Genomic DNA, 23272 nt, shown 5'->3' with positions numbered 1-23272 from the left:
ATTTTAAAATTTAGAAATACCAGATGAATGTTTTTATTTTTTAAAGTAATTGCTTGATAGATAACAATTTCTTAGGTTTAAATAAATATCTATATCCTATAGTTACCGTCTCCTATAATTTTGTACCGAGCTGAAAAATCATGTTGGACATATTTCAAAAGCACTATCTTAAAAAAATTTATAATACAGTTATAATAAAAAGAATAAAAAAACATTTAAACTAAGTATGCCAATTGCTGGTTTCACATTTTTTCTTGTGGGAAAACTTCCAAGCTCTTTAAAATTCCTGGAGAAGAGGTTACATTGGGGCACAGATGACAACAGAGAACTTTTGATTTAGATCATTTAATTGCTTTTATTCTATTCCAAAAAGTGGTAATCTCAGTAGATAGAGAGATGTAAAGATTAACGCAGGGCAGGGCCAGCGATCATTTTGATCCTGAGCACATGCCCAGGCAGAGAGAGGAAGGAAGGGAGAGACTCTTGAGAGGGGGGGGGGGGAGAGAGAGAGGAGAGAGAGAGAGAAAGAGAGAGGAGAGAGAAGAGAGAGAGAGAGGCGAGAGAGGGGGAGAGAGAGAGAGGAGAGAGAGAGAGAGGAGAGAGAGAGAGAAAGAGAGAGAGGAGAGAGAGAGAGGAGAGAGAGAGAGAGAGAGAGGAGAGAACAGAGAGAGAGAGAGAGAGAGGGGAGAGAGAGAGAGAGAGAGGATGAAAGTGGTTGGGCCATAACGGAAATAGTTTAATAAAGGGTTTCGCAGGACTAATCCTCAACATTCTTACATTTACAAACTTGCTCTTTTCCAAAGGTGAGCAATGAAAAAGATTATACATATTTTTGTGCACAATACATAATAATAGGAGTGTCTATAAAGTTACCCCAATAATAGGTAAAGTCAGTGCTTAGTAGGACCAGCATTTTTAGTGGACTGGACTAGCAATGATTTTAGCCTACTCCCTCATGTATAGACAAGAAAACTGAAGGCTAGGAAGATTTTCTGCATTTTAAAAGATTTGCCAAACAAGAGATACAAAGGGTTATGTCCCAAACCACTGAGAAGCTGTAGATCCAATTCCAACGTAACTGATACCACCATAGTGTAAAGTTCTCTCCATGAAAACACAACAGAAAACAGAAACCCATTAAGCCCCAGCCACAATTCTTCTTATTTCTGACAGAATTCACTGCTGCAAAATCTACAAGAGGACTTATAGCAGCTCTTGAAGTTTATGGCAATGCAATATGACCTATAAATCTCATATTCTCAAAAAGACGAAGAGTCTTTCTTGGTACTAGAGAAGCACATTGAGCTTCTTTGGGGCCTTCTTACAGCCCCTGAGACCCAGCTGTGAGTGGACCCCACTTCTAACTGCCCTCCATGCTGATGGGGGACCCAGGGGTGAGGGAAGAGGGGGTTTTGCAGGAGAGAACAAGTAGGCGGATGTAGAGACATGTCACTACAGTGACCTATCTACATGGGCAATTAGTACTCTGGTTTTAAAGGTGCCAGCAGCATTACAGCAATCACAAACATTAAAAATATTAATTTTAAAAAGCCCGTACTCAGGCTGGCTAGTTAGCTCAGGTAGTGAGAACATGATGCTGATAACACCAAGGTCCAGGGCTCAATCCCTATCCCAGGCAGCTGCCAAAAAACCCCCACACTCTCACGACCTTAAAAATTCACTCTTTTTAGTTTTCTATTTCCTTGTTTTCCCATGACAGTATATATACTTCTATTTTCTGTTGAATTGTAACTTTTTTTTTTCCCTATAACTCATCTGAATTTCTAGCTCCAGCTCCATTTCCATACAATAGGAGGAAATGTAGTTTAGGCACTTCCTGATAAGTGTGGCCAGATTCATTCAGTGATTTCTCATGATTTCTGCCCTGTATTCTATGAGTCAGGGTGCTACGCCTCCCTCTTCTCACTCCACACCCCCGTCCTTGGTATAGATGCTAAGCAGCCCTGGATCTCTGGGAAGGGGCTTCTAGATCTTAGTACTGATCTCTCTTGGGCCTGTTCTGGCAGCTGCTTAATGTAATGGGGGCTTCAGCCTTCTTTCAGTCCTGTTGCTGCCACGTCACGCGGGTTGGTGGGCTGCGCTCTCAGCATTTCTCCGGGGTTCACCTGGAAGCAAGGCTCAGATCCTCGTGGTACTCATATCCTCATATTTAAAAGGGATTGGTATCTCGCCTGTTTTTTCTGGAATTCTGCTTGAGGCCTAAGGACAGAGTCCCTGCACTGTTCTTTACACTCCTGCCTCAATATGGAGAATCTCTATCTAGTTCTTCAAATGTGAGAAGTTGACCTCTTTGTGCCTTGGTTCCTTTGTGAGGGTACCACCCTAGGAGCAACACCTGCTTCATATCTCCAGGAGCAGAGTGGGGGAGGTTAACACACTTAAGGGGAAAAATGATTTAGTGTCTCATAGTATCAGCCTGCCACATTTCTATCATCTCATAATTGCAACTTTGTATTGGGGCCATTTTATCATGGTACCAGAAGTATTTTGCTACTGAGCCATTATAGCGGTCATTTTTAATGTCTGCAGAATGATTATCCCCATTGAGTAACTATCACATAATTTAGTTAACCATTTCTCTATTATGGGACATTTATCTCTGCTCTTTAGCTATTATACATAGCAATTCCATAAGAGTTAGTGAATTTTAAAAGAAAAACTTATTTTAACCAGAAGCCTAAGAATGCAATTTTATAAAACCATTCTGAACTAAAGTAAATGAAGTGATTGCCTGCATGATGGGTAGTTACCTGTGGCTTAGTGCCCATTAGCTCTTATCTTGCTTTTAAAGTCATAAATAATTTTGCACATTAGGGTCTCACGTTCTTACCCTAAGCCGATTGCTCTCATTTGCACAACTCCAATGTTGTAAGGATACGTGGTTTCAGAAGGAGATTAGGATCCTCAGCAGCTAGGAACTGTTGTCTTCTGTAGATCGGATCAAGGAGGTGGATTGGACATACTGTCACATAGAATTTCTGTTCACTGGCTTACATTCAATCACAATTTTATGGTTTGAAATTCCGGAGCCCTTTTTTCGACAGCAGTGAAAATCTAAGTAGTTTCTACTAGTTTGTTGAACACAGTTTAATATTTTTATTATTCAGGAAATTGAAGAACTGCTATATTGTAAAATAGCAATGGCCTTAATATGGAGCTCAGAGAGTCCTAAAAACAGGAAAATGTGAATATTCTGATTCCTACAAGCTAAAAGGTGCAACAATGTTTTATCAGACGTATATAGGACATTTCTCAATATCCTACATACATGATCTCCATTTTGAAGTCATTTTTGCTTTTAAAAACACAAGGTAAGATGGAACCGTCCCTTACAAAGAGCATCACAAAGATTTGGTGTTCAGATCAGCAATACAACTTCTGAGATTTGTCCAACAAATGTGAAAAATGGCTTATGTGGGTCAGCATAAATATCAAAGTAATTATTTCAAAATAGCAAAACATTAGAAACAATTAAAATGGCCATCAATAGAGAACTGGTTTAAATATTAAGGAAAGATGTCCTATTGTTAAAAAGTGAGTAACTCTCTATGTTCTGATGTGGAAAGATTTCCAAGATACACTGTTAAATGATAAAAGTAACATTCAGAAAAGTGTTTACAGTGTTTTAACATTTGTGTAGAAGGAAAGAATATGTATATATGCTTATAAATTCATGAACTATTTCTACAAAAACAGGGAGGAAACTGTTAACCAGAGTTGCCCCCAGGGTGGGGAAATGGGCTGGGGACAAGGACTGAATGGGAATTTTTGTCACCATATAATCTTCTGCCTCTTAAATTTTGTACCTTGAGCATATGTTACCCATTTGAAAATGTAATTTATTTGGTGGTTCCTCAAAATGCTAAACATAGAACCATATGGCCCAGCAATTCCATTCTTGAGTATGTACCCAAAAGAACTGAAAACAGTGATTCAAACAGGTTCTGCACACCAATGTTGATAGCAGCATGGTTCACAATAGCCAAAAGGTGGAAATAACCCAAGTGCTCATCCACAGATGAATGTGGTATATAAATACCATGGGATAATATTCAGCCATAAAAAAAGACGGGAATCCTGACATGTGCTACAACAGGATAAACCTTGGGGATGTTATGCTAAGTGAAATAAGACACAAAAGGACAAGTATTATATGATTCTACTTATAGGCAAAATCTGGAATAGGCGAATTCATAGAGACAGAAAGTCGATTACAGGTTACCAGGGGCCGTGGGGAGGGGAAATGGAGTAGTTATCACTCAGCTGTCACAGGGCTTCTGTTTGAGATGATGAAAATTTTGGAAATAGATAGCTGTGATGGTTGTACAACAGTGTGAATGTAATTAATGCCACTGTTTTATGCACTTTAAAAATGGGTAAAATCACAAATATTACATATATATTTATCACAATAAAAAATTCAAATAAAATGTAATTTAAAGAAAAAAGTTCAATGCAGCTTAACGTCTTCTCTACCAGAGACTTTCTGAGAAACAAACATTCTTCCAACCTGACCTCATCCTCCCAAAGCAAATAGTACCAGTTGCGTGCTGTGTGCAACAGTCCTCTATTGAGCACTGCCAAAAATAGAAAGCTATGTGGACATACGTCCTGTATTTCAGAAGAGCTTATCACATAGCCTAAGCAGCAGATGTGTGTATGACTGTTGCGCAAAGCAGAAAGTGAGTAGACGTCCCGGCCACATGCTGTGGGATTGCAGAGGCGGGAGTAAATCGGTTCTGACAGGAAGACCCAGGATGGCTTGGCAGAGGAAGTGGCGTTTAAGGTGCCTGAAAGAAGTGGGATTCACTCAAGGCTCAGAGAGCTGATAAGCCAAGCTACACCAGTAGGCAGGTGCACCTCTGCGTGCAGGGCAGCAGTCTCCTGTCACTGGTGGTTAAGTATATGGGAGGGTCACACTGCAAGATGATTCTGGAGAGGCAGTTGAAGCCAAACGGTGTCAATTTTTAAGTGTCTGGTTTAATTCATTCGGACTTTTCAATGCTGGCTGCAGGGAAATAGATCAGGTATTCTTTCTATTCTTTTCCACTATCCTGTTTACCATTTAGGGATGTGAGCCTTTCATCCTTATCAAGCAGAGAACTTTTAACAGTTTACATTTTTTAATGTTTTCTTTCCAACTCAAACTGTGTTTGCCATCTAGTGATTAATCCACGCCATTACAGCACCCTACTTAAAATTCCTTGTTTCTCATCCCGGCCTCCAAGCTCCCAGGCCTCCAAATTCCATTGTGTTAGCGGTGGCTTCTGCCCTGAAGGTCACCTTCCACGTGCCCTGAGACGTACGTTGACACTCATAGAACGCTAATAAAATCTGATCCTTCATAGAGCGGTAATAATATCCACATGAAAGAAAAAAATAGTTGTTTTGAAGAAAATGAGCTTTAGAATTTAAGTATTATGAAAAGTTTAAGTAGGATCAGACTTGAAAATTAACCAGTGGCAACACCTTTGTGTGAGTATAGACCTCTCAGACACGCTGGCAAGACTCAGTGACAACACATTCATTTCCAAGCCTTCTCGTCTTCCTGTATATCTTATAAATTGTGACAAGGACTTTTAATAGTTTTTGACTCCAAATAAGTGGTACCTATTTGAACAAAATTTTTCAAATTTCTGTCTTTTTGAATGCAGGTCAAAGTGGGGAGCTATACTTTCTTCTTCTGTTGCTTTTTGATTAAGTAGAATTCTTTTCCTTCAAAGGTTGTCATTAATCAGTTGGGAGAGTGGGCCATGAAATACCGTGGTATTTGTGCAGGGGATTTAAAAATAAACATTAGTCACTCAGAATTCTTAAAGGGCCCAAGATAACATTTTGTAGCTGAAATCTCAGTGTTTCTGAATAACGATGACTTATGTATTAGAAAATATGCTGGATCCAGGGTGTCTTTTTGCCCCTGAGATCTAGGCTGTGGGAACTCAACAATTATTAACTGAATTCCTGTTTTTTGCTGGGTACTCAGATATAACTTGTTATACATGTAACTATTATGAGAATATCTTTTTTCAAAACTTTGTTATAAATGCGTCCCTCCCTCCCCTTTTTCCATGGGATCCAAGCAAGGCTTTCTTAGACTGAATTTTGTTCCACAAAGGATTAAAGATTACAGATAGTGGATACAATTCCCACTTTACTTCCAAGTTCAGATTATTATTTAGGTTCTTAATTGATAGCCTGGGTAATAGCTTCTGGACTCCAATCAACCCAACAGCACCCCCCAAGCCCTGAAATGTGATAGAGTGTATCGTAGGAAGCCATTCATTTAATCTCTAAAACCATGGGAACTACTTGGCTGTCGTTTTCAACTGACACTGTCTTTTTTTGGTGAATTTCTCTACATCTGACTATTGCAGGGAAAGCCAGAGATACCGGGTGTATGTTGTGATACCTCTTCTGCCAGGGTTTGAAGGAGACATTTCAACTGGTGGAGGAAATGCTCTGCAGGCAATAATGCACTTCAATTACAGGTGCCAAAATTCTAAACCATCTGTTTTGAGCTTTCAATCAACTGTGCATGTCAGCTGGTGAAGGGAGTGACAATGTTTCTTCACATCCATTCAGTGGAACATTGAACAAATGAACACTTTATTTTACTTTCAAATCTTGGCCTGTTTACTAGTTGGTAAAATTCAAATGTGCCTAAAATCGTAAATGGTGGACCTAAGACACATGGCAAGTATAAAAGAACTAAAAATATTAGTCCTTCTTTTATATTCATTGTATATTATATGTATATATAAGTGTGTGTCTGTGTGTATATGTGTATATATATATATAATGTTGATTAAAAATTATCTTTAAATCATTAAATAGTTATTGAGCTTTCCATATTCTTTGCAGTAAGTAAAGAAAAAGAAAAAACCTAAATGCCTAAAATGGTATGATTTGGCATATGTTTGGTTATAATTCTTTAGGTAGTGAGCCTTCCAACAAGGTTGATAACAGTAGCCTCTGTTAGTAGATGAAACATGAAGCTTCTTTTCTATCTCCTGGAATTTTAATTTTGTTTTCTCTGTGACATCATTGTTAAAATTTTAGGGAAAGTTGTAAGTCCAGTGCTTGATATTTTAAAAGCAGAGTTTCCATATTCTCTCAGAAAGGCATACTTGGGTTCCCTCGAGGCTTCCAATTTGGCCATGGAGCATTGTGAAGAGGGCTGGTGGTACCAGCTGGGTGGGCAGGCATAGAGAGACAGCACAGCAGGCCAGAGAAAGGCACCTCTCCCCTTTCTCTGGGTCACTTAACTGTAAAAGAGAACAGGAGAGAAGAGAAGAGGTGGGTAGACAGGCCTGGGCATGAATCCAGCCCCGTTGTAAGCTCTGTGACCTGAGCTACAAAAGAGCCCTGCTCAGGATCATACTCTTTATTAAAAGTCAGAGCAAAGACTGGAACCTGGGTATTTTCTTTTAATATCTTTGGTTTTTCTGAAACACCTGTAGTTTTTCACCTTCCTAATAAACCCTTTTGGGGGGTTGGGGGGGACAAAACCTCGAGGTGTAAGGCAGATGAGTTCAGGGCCTTGGTCACATCGGGGTGGTGGCTTAGATGCCACCTGCTTGGGCCCCCTCCCCAGGAGCACCTAAGGGTCCTGTGTGCATAGTTTGAGAGCATCACTGGGGTAGAAAAAAATTTTTTTAATTCTCTTGTTTCTCACTGACTTTTTTCAAGTTTTTTCCTATCTGCCAGAGATTCAAGTAAAGGTTTTTTTGTTTGCTTCCGCTAGGGTATTTCTTTCTAGTTACAGTATGAGAGAACTTAATGTGAGTTTGGTCTGTATACTTGGATTAATAATTTGCCCATTTCTAATGTTATCTGATTTGTAATGTGACAAACAATGATTTTCAAGTATTTAAGACACATGATTTTAATTGGATTATATCTGCTTCATTTGCCATTCTAATATTATTTTTGGAATATTGTCAATTGTAATTGTTTTCTGTGAGTATTTTCTTGAGTTTGAACCAGCTGAATGAAATGACATGTTTGGTTTTTGTTCAGCAACCAAAACTATAACCTTTTATTATGCAAAGACATCTCTATTTGCTGGCATCATCTTTAATAATATCAGCATTTTCCCAGGCATAACTGTATTTTTAATTACTTTCATAGGGCAAGCAGATGGAGCATAGAATTTTTGGTTTTGTTAGTCTTATAATTCATTAACTATTACTGTAGTCTTAACAAACAAAATCATTCAGTTATTTGAGACTATATTTTTCACTTTTAAGGGTTTTGCCGCTTTACAGAGACAGTCAGTATAATTGTTTAGTTCCTAAATTATTCTGCTGTTTGCCCTTTTAACCTCTAAAAGCAATGTGATTCTGCAAGTATTCTTATCTACTGAGGCATTCAAAATTTATCTTTGCCGTCACCAAATTTTTTTAGAGGGGAAGTTCATTCAAAATCTGTCTTTTTAAAATGGCTTCTCTTTATTAAATCTAAGGTCAATTTTATAATTTTCCAATTTAACCACTTCAAATCAGCTGTCTTGTCCCATTAGTAACATTACAAAAGTGCTATTTACGTAAATTTTTTTGGCTTTAAAAAAAAAAAAAAAATATATATATATATATATATATATATGTAGCATCTTCTCATAGAAGCACTTGTTCTGTTTATACTTGAGTTAGGATTAAACCCACAGATATTGCAGTTGGGATTGGTTGTTTTGAAACCTCCATAATCCTTTCTTTCCTTTACATATTTTCAGAACCATGTGCAGAGGAGAAAATTCCATCCTTGGTCAGTTAAAAGCAGAGAGTAAGTTAATGCTTTTCTTTTTCTTTATGGTTGTTTTTTATTATGAAGGTGAGGTATCAGTAATCATTAATGTTTTCACAGTGTGATTATAGAACTCTGTTTATAAAAAGTACTCCACAAAATGCTCAACTGAAATAAATTATTTATTCTCATTAAGTTGCACAAAGCGTTGTTCAAATGAGGACACCGAGATTTGAGATACACAGGTAATAAAAAATAAGAATGTCTTTATAACTTTTATTTATTTTTTATTTATAATAATTGTTCTGATAATAACTGAGATTTGTAAGGCACTTCACAAAGACTCTACATGTGTATTCTCTGCTGACCCTGGAGATTAGGCAGAGTAGGTGTCATTCCTGCTTTAAAGAAGAGGAAACAAATGCTACGAGGTCAACAGCTATTTATGTGGCCTCCTACATATGCAGAAGTTCCAGGATTCTCACAACACTTTCTTACATTTAAGGGGGAAAGCCTATTATATAACTGTTTTGCCGCTACTAACATTTGACCACCTTTGAGCGTATTATACTAGAGGTAGATAAATAAGAGAAAAAAAGCTACAGTAATACCTTTTAATTCTGCAGTTATTCATACTTTTCAAAGGCACTTTCTTGGATATCTTCCTAATTGATGTTCCTACATAGTTCTTGGCTATAATATATTATAAGTGCAGGTTTACTTATCTGTATCTTGCTGAGCTAACTCTAAGTTCAGCATTTGGTAGGTGCTTAATAATGTTCTATAACATTAATATCTGTAAGCTGAATCAGTGTAATAGATACAGCTTAGTTCCAACTAAGCTGGAGTCAGAACCCACATTGTCCAGATTGTGAAAACTTGGACAGCCTCACTAGAAAGAATAGATCTTATCTAGAAGACAGGTGAAGTTGGTGGAAGCCTCTGAGCCCCTGGAGCAAACTCATCAAAGCGGTGTTTATATGAAGATTCACTGACTGATGGTAAGCAATTGAATGAATCCGCCACAATTGAATGAAATTATAAATAACAAAAGGAAATTGTGGAAAGTCACAATTAGGTGGAAATTAAACAACGCACTTCTAAATAACCAAACAATCAATGAAGATACCTCAAAAGACAGTAGAAAGTATTTTGAAATGAAAGAAAATGAAAACAACATATCAAAACTTATGAGATGAAGCTAAAGAAATGCTTAGAGGGAAATTTATAGCTATACACATTTATATTAAAAGTGAAGAAAGATCTCAAATCTGTAACCTAACCCTACATCTTAAAAAACTAAAAAAAAAGAGCAAACTAAATCCAAAGCAAGTGAATGAAAGAAATAATGGCGATTGGAAGGAAAATAAATGAGAAAATAGAAAAACTATAGAGAAAATCAGTGAAACCAAAAGTTGATTCTATGAAAAGATCAACAAATTAACAAACTGTTAGCTAGACTAAGTAAAAAATAGAAAAGACTCAAGTTCCCAAAATTAGGAAATAAGAGGTGACATTACTACTGACTTTATGGAAATAAAAAAGAGTATAAGACAATTCTATGAACAGTTGTATGCCAACAAATTAGTTAACCTAGATATTTGGACAAATTTTTATAAAGTTCACTGTATTAGTTAAGATTCTCCAGAGAAACAGAACCAATAGGATATCTAGATAAGAAGAGATTTATTATGAGGAATTGGCTCACATGACTATGGAGGCTGAGAAGTCTCACACTCTGCCACCTGTAAGCTGGAGACCCAGAAAAGCCAGTGATGTGATTCTAGTGCAAGTCTGAAGGCCTGAGAACCAGGAGAGTCAGTGGTTCTCAGGGCAGAAGAAGACCATTATCCCAGCTGAAACAGGTAGGCAGAAAGCAAAAGGGGTGAATTCCTCCTTCATCTGCTTTTTGTTTTATTCAGACCCTCAATGGATTAGGTGATGCGAACTAACACTGAGGACTCTGAGGACAGCAATCTAATGAGTCCACCAATTCAATGCTAATCTGATCTGGAAAATCCCTCACAGACACACCCAGAAAGAGTGTTTAATCTGGGTATCCTTTGGCCCAGTCAAGGTGATACACAGAATTAAATATCATAGACACAAACTATCAAAACTGATTCCAGAAGAAATTAAAACTCTGAATAGTTGTATAATAAGTAAAGAGATTGATTTAGTCATCAGTAATCTTCCTATGAAGAAAAGCCAAGGCCCAGATGGTTTTGTTGCTGACTTCTACCATCCACAAAAGAATTAACACAAATTCTTCACAGACTTTCCCCCAAAAAATATGGGATGAAGAAATACTTCCCAACTTATTGTATGAGGCAAGTAATTAATACCAAAACCAAAGTCATTATAAGAAAAGAAAGCCATGGACTGATATTCCTTATGATTATAGACACAAAATTCTTCAGTGAAATACTACTAAACTGAATCTAACAATATAAAAAGGATTACATATCATGACCATATGGAATTGATTCTAGGAATGCATGGTTGGTTTAACATCTGAACATAAATCAGTGTAATACATGATGTGAATGGAATAAAGGACAAAGATCCCACATGATCATTTCATTAGACACAGAAAAGGCATTTGACAAAATCCAAACCTTTTGTTGATTAAACAAAACAAAACAAAACTCAGCAAACTAGGAATAGATGGGAACTTCCTTAATTTCCTAAAGGGCATCTACAAATACTCACAGTTCACATTATACTTAATGGTGAAAGACTGAAACCTTTCCCCTATGATCAGTGACAAGATGAGAATGTGCACTCTCAGTAATATTGTACAGGAAGTTTTAGCCAAGGCAACTGGTCAAGAAAAATAAATTTTTTTAAAAAAGGGGATGGAGAAGAATGGGAGAAGTAAAACTATCTTTTTATAGATGACATGATATTGTATATAGAAAATCCTAAGGAATTCAGACATACACATGCAAACCTATGCACCCACACATGTATTAGAGATAATGCATTTGTCTAGCAATGTTGCAGGATACAAGATGAATGTACAAAAATCAATTTATTTCTGTACACTAGCACTGAATAAGTTGAAGATGAAATTGAGAAAACAATCCTATTTGCAATAGCATCAGAAAGAATAAAATACTTAGGAATAAATTTTTTAAATGTAGTGCAAGATTTTACTGAATTTTACTGAAAATTACAAAATATCATTGAAAGAAATTAAGGAAGATCTTGATAAATGGAAAGATATTCTGTGTTAATGGATTAGAAGACTTAACACTAAGATGGCAATAGTCCCCAAATTGATCTATGGATTCAACACAATCCTTATCAAAATCTCAAATACCTTTTTGTGGAAATTAATAAACTGATCCTAAAGTTCATGTGGAATTTCATGGCATTTAGCATAGCCAAGATAATCTTGAATAAGAACCAACTGGAGGCCTCACTCCTGATTTCAAAACTTACTACAAACCTACAGTAAAAGAGACAGTGTGCTTCTGATATAAGGTTAGATGTAAAGATCAATGGGATAGAATTGAGAATCCAGAAATAAACATTATGACTACAGTGAATTGAATTTCAACAAGGGTGCCAAGATAATTTAATGGAGAAAGAATAGTCTTTTCTATAAATGATCCTGGAACAACTGGAAATCTACATGTATAAAAATGAAGTTGAACGCCTATCTCACAACATATACAAACATCAAATGGATCAAACACCTAAATGTAAGTGCTAAACCTATAAATCTCCCAAAAGGAAACAAATATAAATCATTGTGACCTTGGATTAAGCAATGGATTCTTGGATTTTACACCAACAGCACAAGCAAACATATAAAAAATAGGTAAATTGTATTTTGTCAAACATGAAAACTTTTGTGCTCCAATGAACATTATCAAGGAAGTGAAAAAACCCACATAATGGGAGAAAATGTTTGCAAATCATATATATGATAAGGAACGAGTATCCAGAATATATAAAGAATTCCTGCAATTTAATAATAAAGAGAAAAATAACCCAATTAAAAAGTGGTCAAAAGATCTAAATGGACATTTTCCTGAAGAAGATATACAACTGATCAATAAGATACTCAGCATCTTTAGTCATTAGGGAGATTCAAACCAAAACCACCGTGAGACCCAACTTCACACCTTCACACTTACTAGGATGGCTGTAATAATAATGGTAAAGTATTAGTGAGGACGTGGAAATAGTGGAAACCTTATGTGTTGCTGGTGGGAATGCAAAATGGTGCAACATCTTTGGAAAACAGTTTGGCAGTTCCTCAAAAGTTAAATAGAGTTACCATACAACCCAGCAATTTTACTCCTTAATATATATACTCAAGAGTATTGAAAACACATATCCACACAAAGTCATGCACGTGGATATTCATAGCAGCAGTATTCAGAATAGCCAAAAGTGGAAACCACACAATGTCAATTAACTCAAGAATGTGTAAAGAAAATGTGGTATATCTGTACATGGAGTATTATTTAGATATGAAAAGCAATGTACTGATATATGCTACAACATGAATGAACCTTGAAAACATTACAATAAGTGAAAGAAGCCAGGCACAAAAGGCCACATATTGTATGATTCTGTTTTTATGAAATGTCTTTAATAGGCTAATCCATAGGGAAAATAAATAGATCAGTGGTTGCCAGAGTCTGGGGGACAGAGGAGTGGGATGGGGAGTGACTGATACTGAATATGGAGTTCCTTTTTAGGGTCTTAAAAATGTCTTGAAATTAGGTAGTGTTGATGACTGTACAACTTTGTGAACATACTTTTTAAAAACCCACTGAGTTGTACACTTTAAAGGGGTGAATTTTATAGTATAAATTTTATGGTAAAATTTATAAATGTTATTAATTTTTAAATGATTTGGGTGTTTTAAAAATAATGGCTTAAACTTATAGTACATATATAATTTTAAGATATATGTACGTTGGTGTGTGTTCAGTAACTTTTCACTGATGGTCTGCTCAATCCACAACACTTTAGACATAAACTTTATGAACATCACTAATAACAAACACTTCCAAAAGTTGTATCTAACTGTGTCGAGGACAGAGGAGATTTACCAGAGCATTATCTCTATGTCTGTTTTCTAATGGCTTAAGATAAAGATGACAGTGAATGAGTAAATCTATAAAAGATATATTGATAAAACAAAATCAGGAAAGCCGTTTATGCTTGCAGTGGCTTGTAAAAATGCAAAGGTGAGGTTGTAGGTGAATAAAAAATCAAAACAAGCTTATTATTTAATTTCCCAGTGGTAAAAATGTCCTGGGCTTATTATAAAGCATTTCCTTTGGCTCTGGACCCTTCTCCTGCCTTTGCCTATTCAGGGGAAAAAATTGGAATTTAACACAGGAAGTAATTTCAAAGCTAAGCCCACTTATGAAAAGATTTCCAAGTACCCTGGGAACAAGTCAAAAATAAAGCCTCTCAGTGGGGAAAATGTTCATATTCTAAACATAGAGAGAACAGATTAATTACACAACGCCCTTTTCTGAAGTATAGGTTGTATTGTTAGTTTTGTTTTTGTACATGTGTAGTGAGACTAGCCAATCTCTTATTGGATAGAGAAATCTGGTTCTCTACTGTTTTAATTATTTAGAATAACAAAACTACTGCTATGAATATGTTAAAATTCCCAAAAAGAAAACCAGCAGCTATTAGTGTAGAATTATCTGATACTCCAATCTTCAGAGATTTAATGTTTAAAGCATTTATCATTTTTATAATTTTTGTGAATTATTGCATTTTAGCAGCCAATTTAGTACAATTTAACATATGGGCTAGAAGTATTCAATTGGGATTAGAAATGGACATAGGCCAAGTGCTACAAGTTTCTAAGTAACAAAAGCCTGTAGGTGACAACTCTTGATACCCTTTTATAAAATTTCCTTATAAACCTCAAGAGTCTATTGTACTGAATTTCTCTTCTGTTGAGGTACACATACATGAATGTTACCACAGATATGTCCTGGGACCTGTGTAAATCTCCAGGTTCTCAAATAACTCCGTGACATATAATGTGGAAATCTTCCTGATACTTGTCCATCTATTGCTTCATATTAATGCTTGTATATGCTCCTGACTTTCTCATATTTTCTTCAAAAGGGACTTGTCCCTCCAGTATATCCTCATAAGTTAACATCACCTACTTTGTACCTACGACATGCTGAGCCAGTTTTCTTCACAGAATAAAGTACTGGCCAAAATATTTTCTTTACTTGCTTTTTCTTCTTTCCACATAGAGGGCACAGTGGATCCATTCACACCACAGATGGACGCCCCCATTGCATTCGACAGGCCACTTGAATTCATCCAAAATGTCCACTCTAGGGCCGACCCCGTGGCGCACTCGGGAGAGTGCGGCGCTGGGAGCGCAGCGACGCTCCCTCCGCGGGTTCGGATCCTATATAGGAATGGCTGGTGCACTCACTGGCTGAGTGCCGGTCATGAAAAAAGACAAAAAAAAAAAAAAAAAAAAATGTCCACTTTATGGCTAGGAACGATTACCTTTATTTTTTATTTTTATTTGTTTTTATTATGGTAAAGCATATATAACATAAGGATTTCCATTTTAAGCATTTTTAAACATACCATTGCATGGAATTAATTACATTACAGTGCTATATAATTGTTACCTCTGTTTCCAAAACTTTTTCATCATTCTAAACACAGATTCTGTACCCAATAAGCAATGACATCTCATTACTCCCCCCACCCCCCATTTCTTGGTACCTCTAATCTACTTCTGGCTCTGGAATTTTTTTCTTCTTTTTAATTTATTTTTTCTTAATTGACCCACGATAATTATATATATAATTATGGAATACAATATGATATGTGGGTACATTTATACAATTTGCAATGATCATATCAGGGCATTTAGCATATCCATCGCCTCAAACATTTGTCACCTCTGTGTTGGGAACATTCAGCATCCTCTCAAAAGCTACTTGACAGTAATTACTTACACAGTAATTTGTTGTTGACTGTGGTCCCCTTATATTGCTACAGAACAGTGGATCTTATTATTCTTCCTATCTCTCTACAATGTTGTATCCATTGACCAGCCTCCTCCCACCTCCCCTTACTAGTCCGTAGTGACCACTATTCAACCTACTTATGTGAGATCAACTTTTTTAGCTTCCACATATGAGTGAGAACATGTGGTATTTCTCTTTTTGTGCTGGCTTATTTCACTTAATTTTCCCCAAGCTCATCCATGTTGCTGCAAATGGCAGAATTTCACTTTTTCTTTTTTAATGGCTGTGTAGTATTCCATTTTGTATGTATTTCACATTTTCTTTGTCCAGTCTTTCATTGATGGACATTTTAGGTTGGTTCTAAATCTTGGCTACTGTGAACAGAGTCATGATAAACATGGGAGTGCAGATGTCACTTCAACTTTTTCATTTCCTTTCCTTTGGATATATATGCAGTAGTGGGATTGCCGGAACATGTGCTAGTTTTATCTGTAGTTGTTTGAGAAACCTCCATACTGTTATCCATAATGACTGTACTAATTTACATATCTACCTACAACGTACTAGAGTTCGCCTTTGTCTACCTCCTCACCAGCATTTGTTATTTTCTGTCTTTTTGATAATAGCCAGTCTAACTGGGGTCTGATGATATCTCATTGGGGTTTTGATTTGCATTTCCCTGATGATTAGTGATGCTGAGCATTTTTTGATATACCTGTTGGTCATTTGTGTGTCTTCTTTTGAGAAATATCTATTCCACTGATTTGCCCATTTTTAATTGGATTATTTGTTTTTTCACTATTGAGCTGTTTGAGTTCTTTGTATATTCTGGATATTAATCCCTTGTCAGATACATAGTTTGCAAATATTTTTTCCCATTTTGCAGGTTATCCTTTCACTCTGTTGATTGTTTACTTTGTTGTGCAGAAGCTTTTCAGTTTGGTATAATCCCATTTGTTTATTTTTGCTTTCATTGCCTGTGCTTTAGAAGTCTTATTCATAAAATCTTTGCCTAGTCCTATGTCCTGATGTGTTTGTCCTGTATTTTTTTCTTGAAGTCTTATAGTTTCAGGTCTTATATTTAAATTTTTAATCCATTTTTGAGTTGATTTTAGTATATGATGAGATATAGGGGTCTAGTTTTGTTTATCTGCATATGGATCTCCAATTTTCTCAGCACCATTTATTGAAGAGACTGTCCTTTCCCCAATGTATGTTTTTGGCTTCTTTGTTAAAAATCAGTGGCTATAGGTACATGGATCTATTTCTGTATTCTCTATTCTATTCCATTGATCTATGTGTCTGCTTTTGTGCCAGTACCATGCTGTTTTGATTACTATAACTGTGTAGTATATTTTGAAGGCATGGAGTGTTATACCCCTTGCTTTGTTCTTTTTGTTCAGGATTGCTTTGGCTATTTGGGGTCTCTTGTTCCATATGAATTTTTGAAAATTTTTTTTATTTCTGCAAAGTATGTCATTGGTAGTTTCATAGGGATTGCATTGAATTTGTAGATCACTTTGGGTAGTATGGTCATTAGGACAATATTTATTCTTCCAATTCATGAGCATGGGATATCCTTTCATTTTTTGTGTCTTCCTTAATTTCTTTATTGAGTGTTTTATAGTTTTCCTTGTAGAGATCTTTCACTTCCTTGGTTAAATTTACTTCTATGTATTTTATTTTTTGTTGCTGCTGTTGTAAATGAGATTGCTTTCTTGATATCTTGTTCTGCTAGTTTGTTGTTGGTATATAGAAATGCTAATTATTTTTGTAAATTGACTTTATATCCTGCAGCTTTACTGAATTTGTTTATGAGGTCTAGGAGTTTTTTAGCAGAGTCTTAGGTTTCTTTCTATTTAAGATTATGTCCTCTGCAAACAGGGACAGTTTAACTTCCTCCATTCCAATTTGGATGCCCTTTATTTTTCTCTTGTGTACTTGCTCTGGCTAAGACTTCCAGGACCATGTTGAATAAAAGTGGTGAGAGTAGGCATCCTTGTCTTGTTCCAGTTCTTTTCTCCATTTGGTATGATGTTAACTATGGGTTTGTCTTATACAGAACTTATTGTATAAAGATACCTTCCTTTTATACTTAATTTGTTGAGTTTTTATCATGAAGGGATGTTGAATTTTATCAAATGCCTTCTGCATCTATTGAGATGATCACATGGTTTTTTCTTTCATTTTGTTGATGTGATTGTATTATGTTTATTGATTTGCATGTGCTGAGCCATCCTTTCATCCCTGGGACAAATCCCACTTGATCATGATGTATAATCTTTTTGATGTGCTGTTGGATTTGGATTGTTAGTATTTTATTGAAGATTTTTGCATCTATGTTCACTAGGGATATTGGCCTGTAGTTTTCTTTTTTTGAGGTATCCATGCAGGTTTTGGTATCAGGGTAATGCTGTCATTGTAGTATGAGTTTGGAAGAATTCTCCCCACTACAATTTTTTGAAATAGTTTAAGAAGTATTAGCATTAGTTCTTTTAATGTTTGGTAAAATTCAGCAGTAAAGCCATCTGGTCCTGGGCTTTTCTTTACTGGGAGACTATTTACTACTGATTCAATCTTGTTACTTGTTATTGGTCCATGTAGATTTTCTAGTTTTTCTTGTTTCTTGTTAGGTCATATGTGCCCAGGAATTTATCCATTTCCTTTAGGTTTTCAAACTTATTGCCATATAGCTATCCATAATAGTCTCTAATGATCCTTTGTATTTTGGAGATATCAGCTGTAATGTTTCCTTTTACATTTCTTATTTTATTTATTTGGGTCTTTTTTTTTTCTTGGTTAGTCTGGCTAACAGTTTTTCAATTTTGTTTATCTTTTCGAAAACTAATTTTTCAATTGATTGATCTATTGTATTTTTAGTCTCAATTTTATTACTTATGCTCTGATTTTTGTTATTTATTTTCTTTTACTTAATTTGGGTCTGGTTCATTCTTGTTTTTCTAGTTTCTTGAGTGCATTGTTAGGTTGTTTATGTGAAATCTTTCTATTTTATTGATGTAGGCATTTATTGCTAGAAACTTTCCTCTTAACACTGCTTTGGCTGTATCCCATAGGTTTTGGTATGTTATGTTTCTGTCTTCCTTTGTTTCAAGAAATTTTTTTATTTACTTCTTAATATCTTCTTTGACCCATTGGTTATTCAGGAGCTTGTTGTTTAATTTCCATGTACTTGCATAGTTTTGAAAGTTCTTCATGTTATTGATTTCTAGTTTTATTCCATTATGCTTAAAAAAAAAAACCTTGATATGATTTTGATTTTTTTAACTTGTTGAGACTAGTTTTATAGCTCAGTATATGGTCAGTCCTGGGTCAGCAATTTCATGTGCTGGTGAAAAGAATGTGTATTTTGCAACTGTTGGATGAAATGTTTTGTAAGTGTCTGTTAGGCCCATCTGGTCTATCCAGCCATTTTAAATCCACATTTCTTTGTTATTTTTCTGTCTTGATGACCTTCCCAGTGCTGAGAGTGGGATATTAAAGTTTCCAGCTAGCATCGTGTTGGCGTCTATCTTTCCCTTTAGATCTGATGATATTTGCTTTATATATCTGGGTGCTCCAGTGTTGGGTGCATATATATACTTATAATTGTTATATCTTCTTGCTGTATTGATCCCTTTATCATTGTTAAGATGTGCCCTTCACATCTCTTAGTACAGATTTCAATTTATAGTCTGTTTTATCTGATATAAGTGTAGCTGCTCACTTTTGTTTTCCATTTGCATGGACTATCTTTTTCCATCCTTTCACTTTCAGTCTGTATTTGTAAATAACATGTGTTTCTTATAGGCAGTATGTAGTTCCTTGTAGGGTTGTGTTTTTTCTTATCTGTTTCACCAGTCTATATCATTTATTTGGGGCATATAATTTATATACGTTCAAGGATATTTTTGATATATGAGGTCTTTTGTCATTTTGTTGGTTGTTTTCTCATTGTTTTGTGTATCTTTTGTTCCTTTCTTTATTTCTTAATGTTTACACCTTGTAGTTTGGTGATTCTCTGAACTGACAAGGTTTGATTTCTTTCTCTTTCTATTTTGTGTATCTATTCTACCAGTAAGTTTTATAGTTTTGGGTGTTTTCATGATGGTTCTTACTGTTCTTTCTCTTCTAGATGTAGGGCTCACTCAAGCACTTCTAGTAAGGCTGAACTAGTGGTGATTAATTTCCTTAATTTTTGCTTATCTGAAAAAGACTCTATTTCTCCTTTATTACTGATAGGTAGCTTTGCTGGGTATGATATTCTTGGTTTTTTTTTTCTTTGAGTACTTTAGATATAAATTCTTTCATCTCCTGGCTTGCTGGGTTTCTGCTGAGAAGTCTGCTGTTAGTCTAATGGGGATTCTCTTATAAGTCACTTGACACTTTTCTCTTGCTGATTTTAGAATGCTCTCTTTATTTTTAACTTTTGACATTTTGACTACAATGTATCTTGGAGAGGAACTTTTTGAGTTGAAACTATCTGGGGACCTTTGAGCTTTCTGGATTTGGACATTCATATCTTTACAAAGACTAGGGAAGTCTTCAGCTATTATTTCATTAAATGTGTTTTCAGTATCCTTTTGTTTTCTCCTTCTGGAATGCCTATAATTCAAATATTTGTTTACCTAATAGTATCCCATAAATCTTGTAGGCTTGTACATTTTTAAAAATCCTTTTTACTTTTTTTTTTGGTCTTCCTGGGTTATTTCAAAATAGCTATTGTCAAGATCAGAAATTCTTCTGTGTGACCTTGCCTGTTGTTGAGACTCTCAGATGTATTTTTTTTTTCATTCAATGAATTCTTCAATTCCAAGATTTCTGTTTGATTTTTTTTATAATATCTACCACTTTGTGAAACTTCTCATTCAGATAATGAATTGTTTTTCTGATTTCATTGAATTGTTTGTCTGTATTCTTGTGTATCTCAGTGAGTTTCCTTAAGATTATTAATTTGAATTCCTTTTCTGGCAACTCAGCAATTTTTGATTCTTTGTGATTTGTATTGGTGCATTATTGTTTCTTTGGTGGTGTCATGTTTTCTTGTTTTTTCATGTTTCTTATTTCCCTGCATTGATATTTGTGCATTTGGTGAAACAGTCAGCTCTTTATAGAGTGGCTTGCATGGGGAAATATTCTCACATGCAAATGTGTCTTTGGGTGTCGATCGAGTAGAATACAATGGCTTTTTTTCTGGATGGGTGCAGTAGTCTAGACTCTGTATAGTTTCTTCAGCTGTAATCCACTTTTGGTATATCTGCATGGGCCTCAGCAGCTTATATGTGAGAGATTGGTGGTGGTGGTGACATGGCTTTTCCAGGAGTGGGCTCACTGTGTTGGTTCTCAGGCTGAGGATGTGTGCATGCTAACTGTGGGTCAGTCATCTCAGGAGCTGGCTCACTAGGGATGGATTTGCTGGATTGATTTTCAGGCTAAGTGTGTGAGTGTGGCATGTCAGGGATTTCCAGGCTGGTTTGCCAGTGGCAGGCCCACCAGTGGTGAGTCAGCCAGGCTGTTTGTCACTCAGATGTGTATGCATGCAGTACCTCAGAGACACAGGGGTATGACAGCTGGGCTGTAGCTCTGAGCCGGGGGCATGGGCATGCTTTGACTCAACTTGCTAGGTACAGATCTGCTGGGAGTCAGTCCACTGCACCACTTCTCAGGACCAGAAGCAAGTCTTCCCTCTGCAATTCAGTAGCTTCCCTCTCTGCTTCCCTCTGCAGTTCAGTAGCTGGCCTACCAAGGGCAGGTCTATTGAGCTGCTTCTCAGGTGATGGGCAAGGCCACGAGGCAGGCCTGCAGAGAAGGGACTCTGCCAGCCTCTTTTCAGGCAGTAGGTGAGGCTGCTCAGCAGGCTTGCTGAGAGCAGGCCCACTGAGAGCAGGCCCAGCCAGTTGCTTTGGGGGTGCAGCTCCTAGGCAGAACTGTTGAGGGTAGGAACCCTGGCTGCTCCTCTGGGAGGGCACAAATACACTTTACTGCTGCCAGACTGTGGGTTTGTTTGTTAGGGTAGGGACCCATGTTTTTCCAGGTTGGAAGCTTTGGCACACAGAACTCAGCCCACTGGTGGGGACAGGGAGTCAGCCTGTCTCATCTCTGGCTGAGGACATGGGTGCGTCAGTTCAATAGGCCTGGGATTGGCTTCCCAGATGTGCGGGACTGTGGGCACAGCTGCTCGTGAGTCCAAGCTTCAATCCGCTGGGATCAGAGTATTGTAGCCTCTTCTGTGAGGGAATGCAGTGGCTACTGGCTCCCAGGGCAGGGCATGTTCCTGTAGTGGCTATGGTTTCAAGATGGTTCAATACTGCATTGGCTTGGGCCACAAGAGTGGGGGTGGAGAGCGCACAGTATGTATTCCTGTTCTAGGGCAATGTAGGGCATGTATTATAGGCAGCTCCCCACATTTGGCTCCAAACTTGCAAGGGCTATAGAATCCTTCTGCTGTAGGAACTGCAGGTCTGTGGTGAGCATGGAGGCTGGTGTACGCTCTCTTCTTACCTTTTCCCTCAAGGGAATGTCTTTCCTGCGCCAATCCCAGTGGCAGATATTTGGCAGCTGGGGCCATATGCATTTCTCTCCTCTATGTGCCACCATCCTGGGCTTTTGTACTCTACGGGGATGTCTCCAGTCTCCTACTGCACTCCTGCATTCTCCCACAGATGCTCCCATCAATGTTTAGCTATTAGTTGTTCTGGTCCTCTGGTCCTTATCTGTGGAAGGGATGTCCCCTGGGCACCTCTGGTTCACCATCTTGCCCCACCTCAATTATGAAGGGTGAGAAGTACCATGATAGGCGGTCTATAAACTGGAGACCCTGGGATGCAGATAGTACAGCTCGGTCCAAATTTGAAAGGCTCAGAACCAGGGATGCCAATGGTGGCTAATTCTCAGTCCAAGGCCAAAGGCCTGAGAGCCCAGAGATGCTGCTGGTTTAAGTCCTGGGACCCAAAGGCAGAGGATATTGTTCGTGGACAGAAGAGTGTATCTCAGCTCCAGCAGATAGCCATTATCTTTCCTTTCGATCCTGTTACTGGTACTGTTATCTTTCTTTCTTTCTTCCTTCTTGAGACCATTTTTCAAGAAGAAAGAAAGGTTTTAGCACTTCATAAGAGTTATTGATAGGCAAGGATGAGTGAGAAGTAGGTTTAGACTGAGCTGGGAGGCTCTCTGACTGATATTTTGTTGATACTTTTTTTTTAAAGATGGTTAGTAGACGAGATGTTGATACTTTCTAGGCTTGCTGTGGAATGGTATATATGAAGGTAGTTCAAAAAGTTCACGGAAAGATTAATATTATCTTTAAATTCTATTTTTTTATGAGCTTTATTTTTATTTTTATTTTTTATTTATTTTTGGCCATAAAACAAGCCTTAATACATTTAAAAAGACTAAGATCATAGAAAATATGTTCTCTGAACACAATAACAGAAGGAAATTTAGAAAATTCACAAATGTATGGAAATTAATGCTCTCCTAAATAAATAATGGGTAAAAAGAAAAATCAAGGAAATTAG

General features: G+C 36.8%; 1 protein-coding gene across 2 annotated transcripts in view; it reads left to right on the top strand.

Moving 5' to 3' along the window:
- The window catches only part of PLD1 (phospholipase D1), a 128271-nt gene that overhangs the window by 84597 nt on the left and 20402 nt on the right, over positions 1 to 23272 (top strand). For both annotated transcript variants that reach the window (XM_063097591.1, XM_063097581.1), the window contains 2 exons: positions 6396 to 6509; positions 8753 to 8802. In XM_063097591.1, coding sequence (XP_062953661.1) covers positions 6396 to 6509; positions 8753 to 8802 — 164 coding nt within the window. The remainder of the gene's footprint in view (positions 1 to 6395; positions 6510 to 8752; positions 8803 to 23272) is intronic.

The sequence above is a fragment of the Cynocephalus volans genome, chromosome 1, assembly GCF_027409185.1.
Source record: "Cynocephalus volans isolate mCynVol1 chromosome 1, mCynVol1.pri, whole genome shotgun sequence".
NCBI classification, from domain to species: Eukaryota; Metazoa; Chordata; class Mammalia; order Dermoptera; family Cynocephalidae; genus Cynocephalus; species Cynocephalus volans.
Note: the sequence above shows the minus strand (reverse complement) of the source record. Positions and strands in the feature narration are given on the sequence as shown.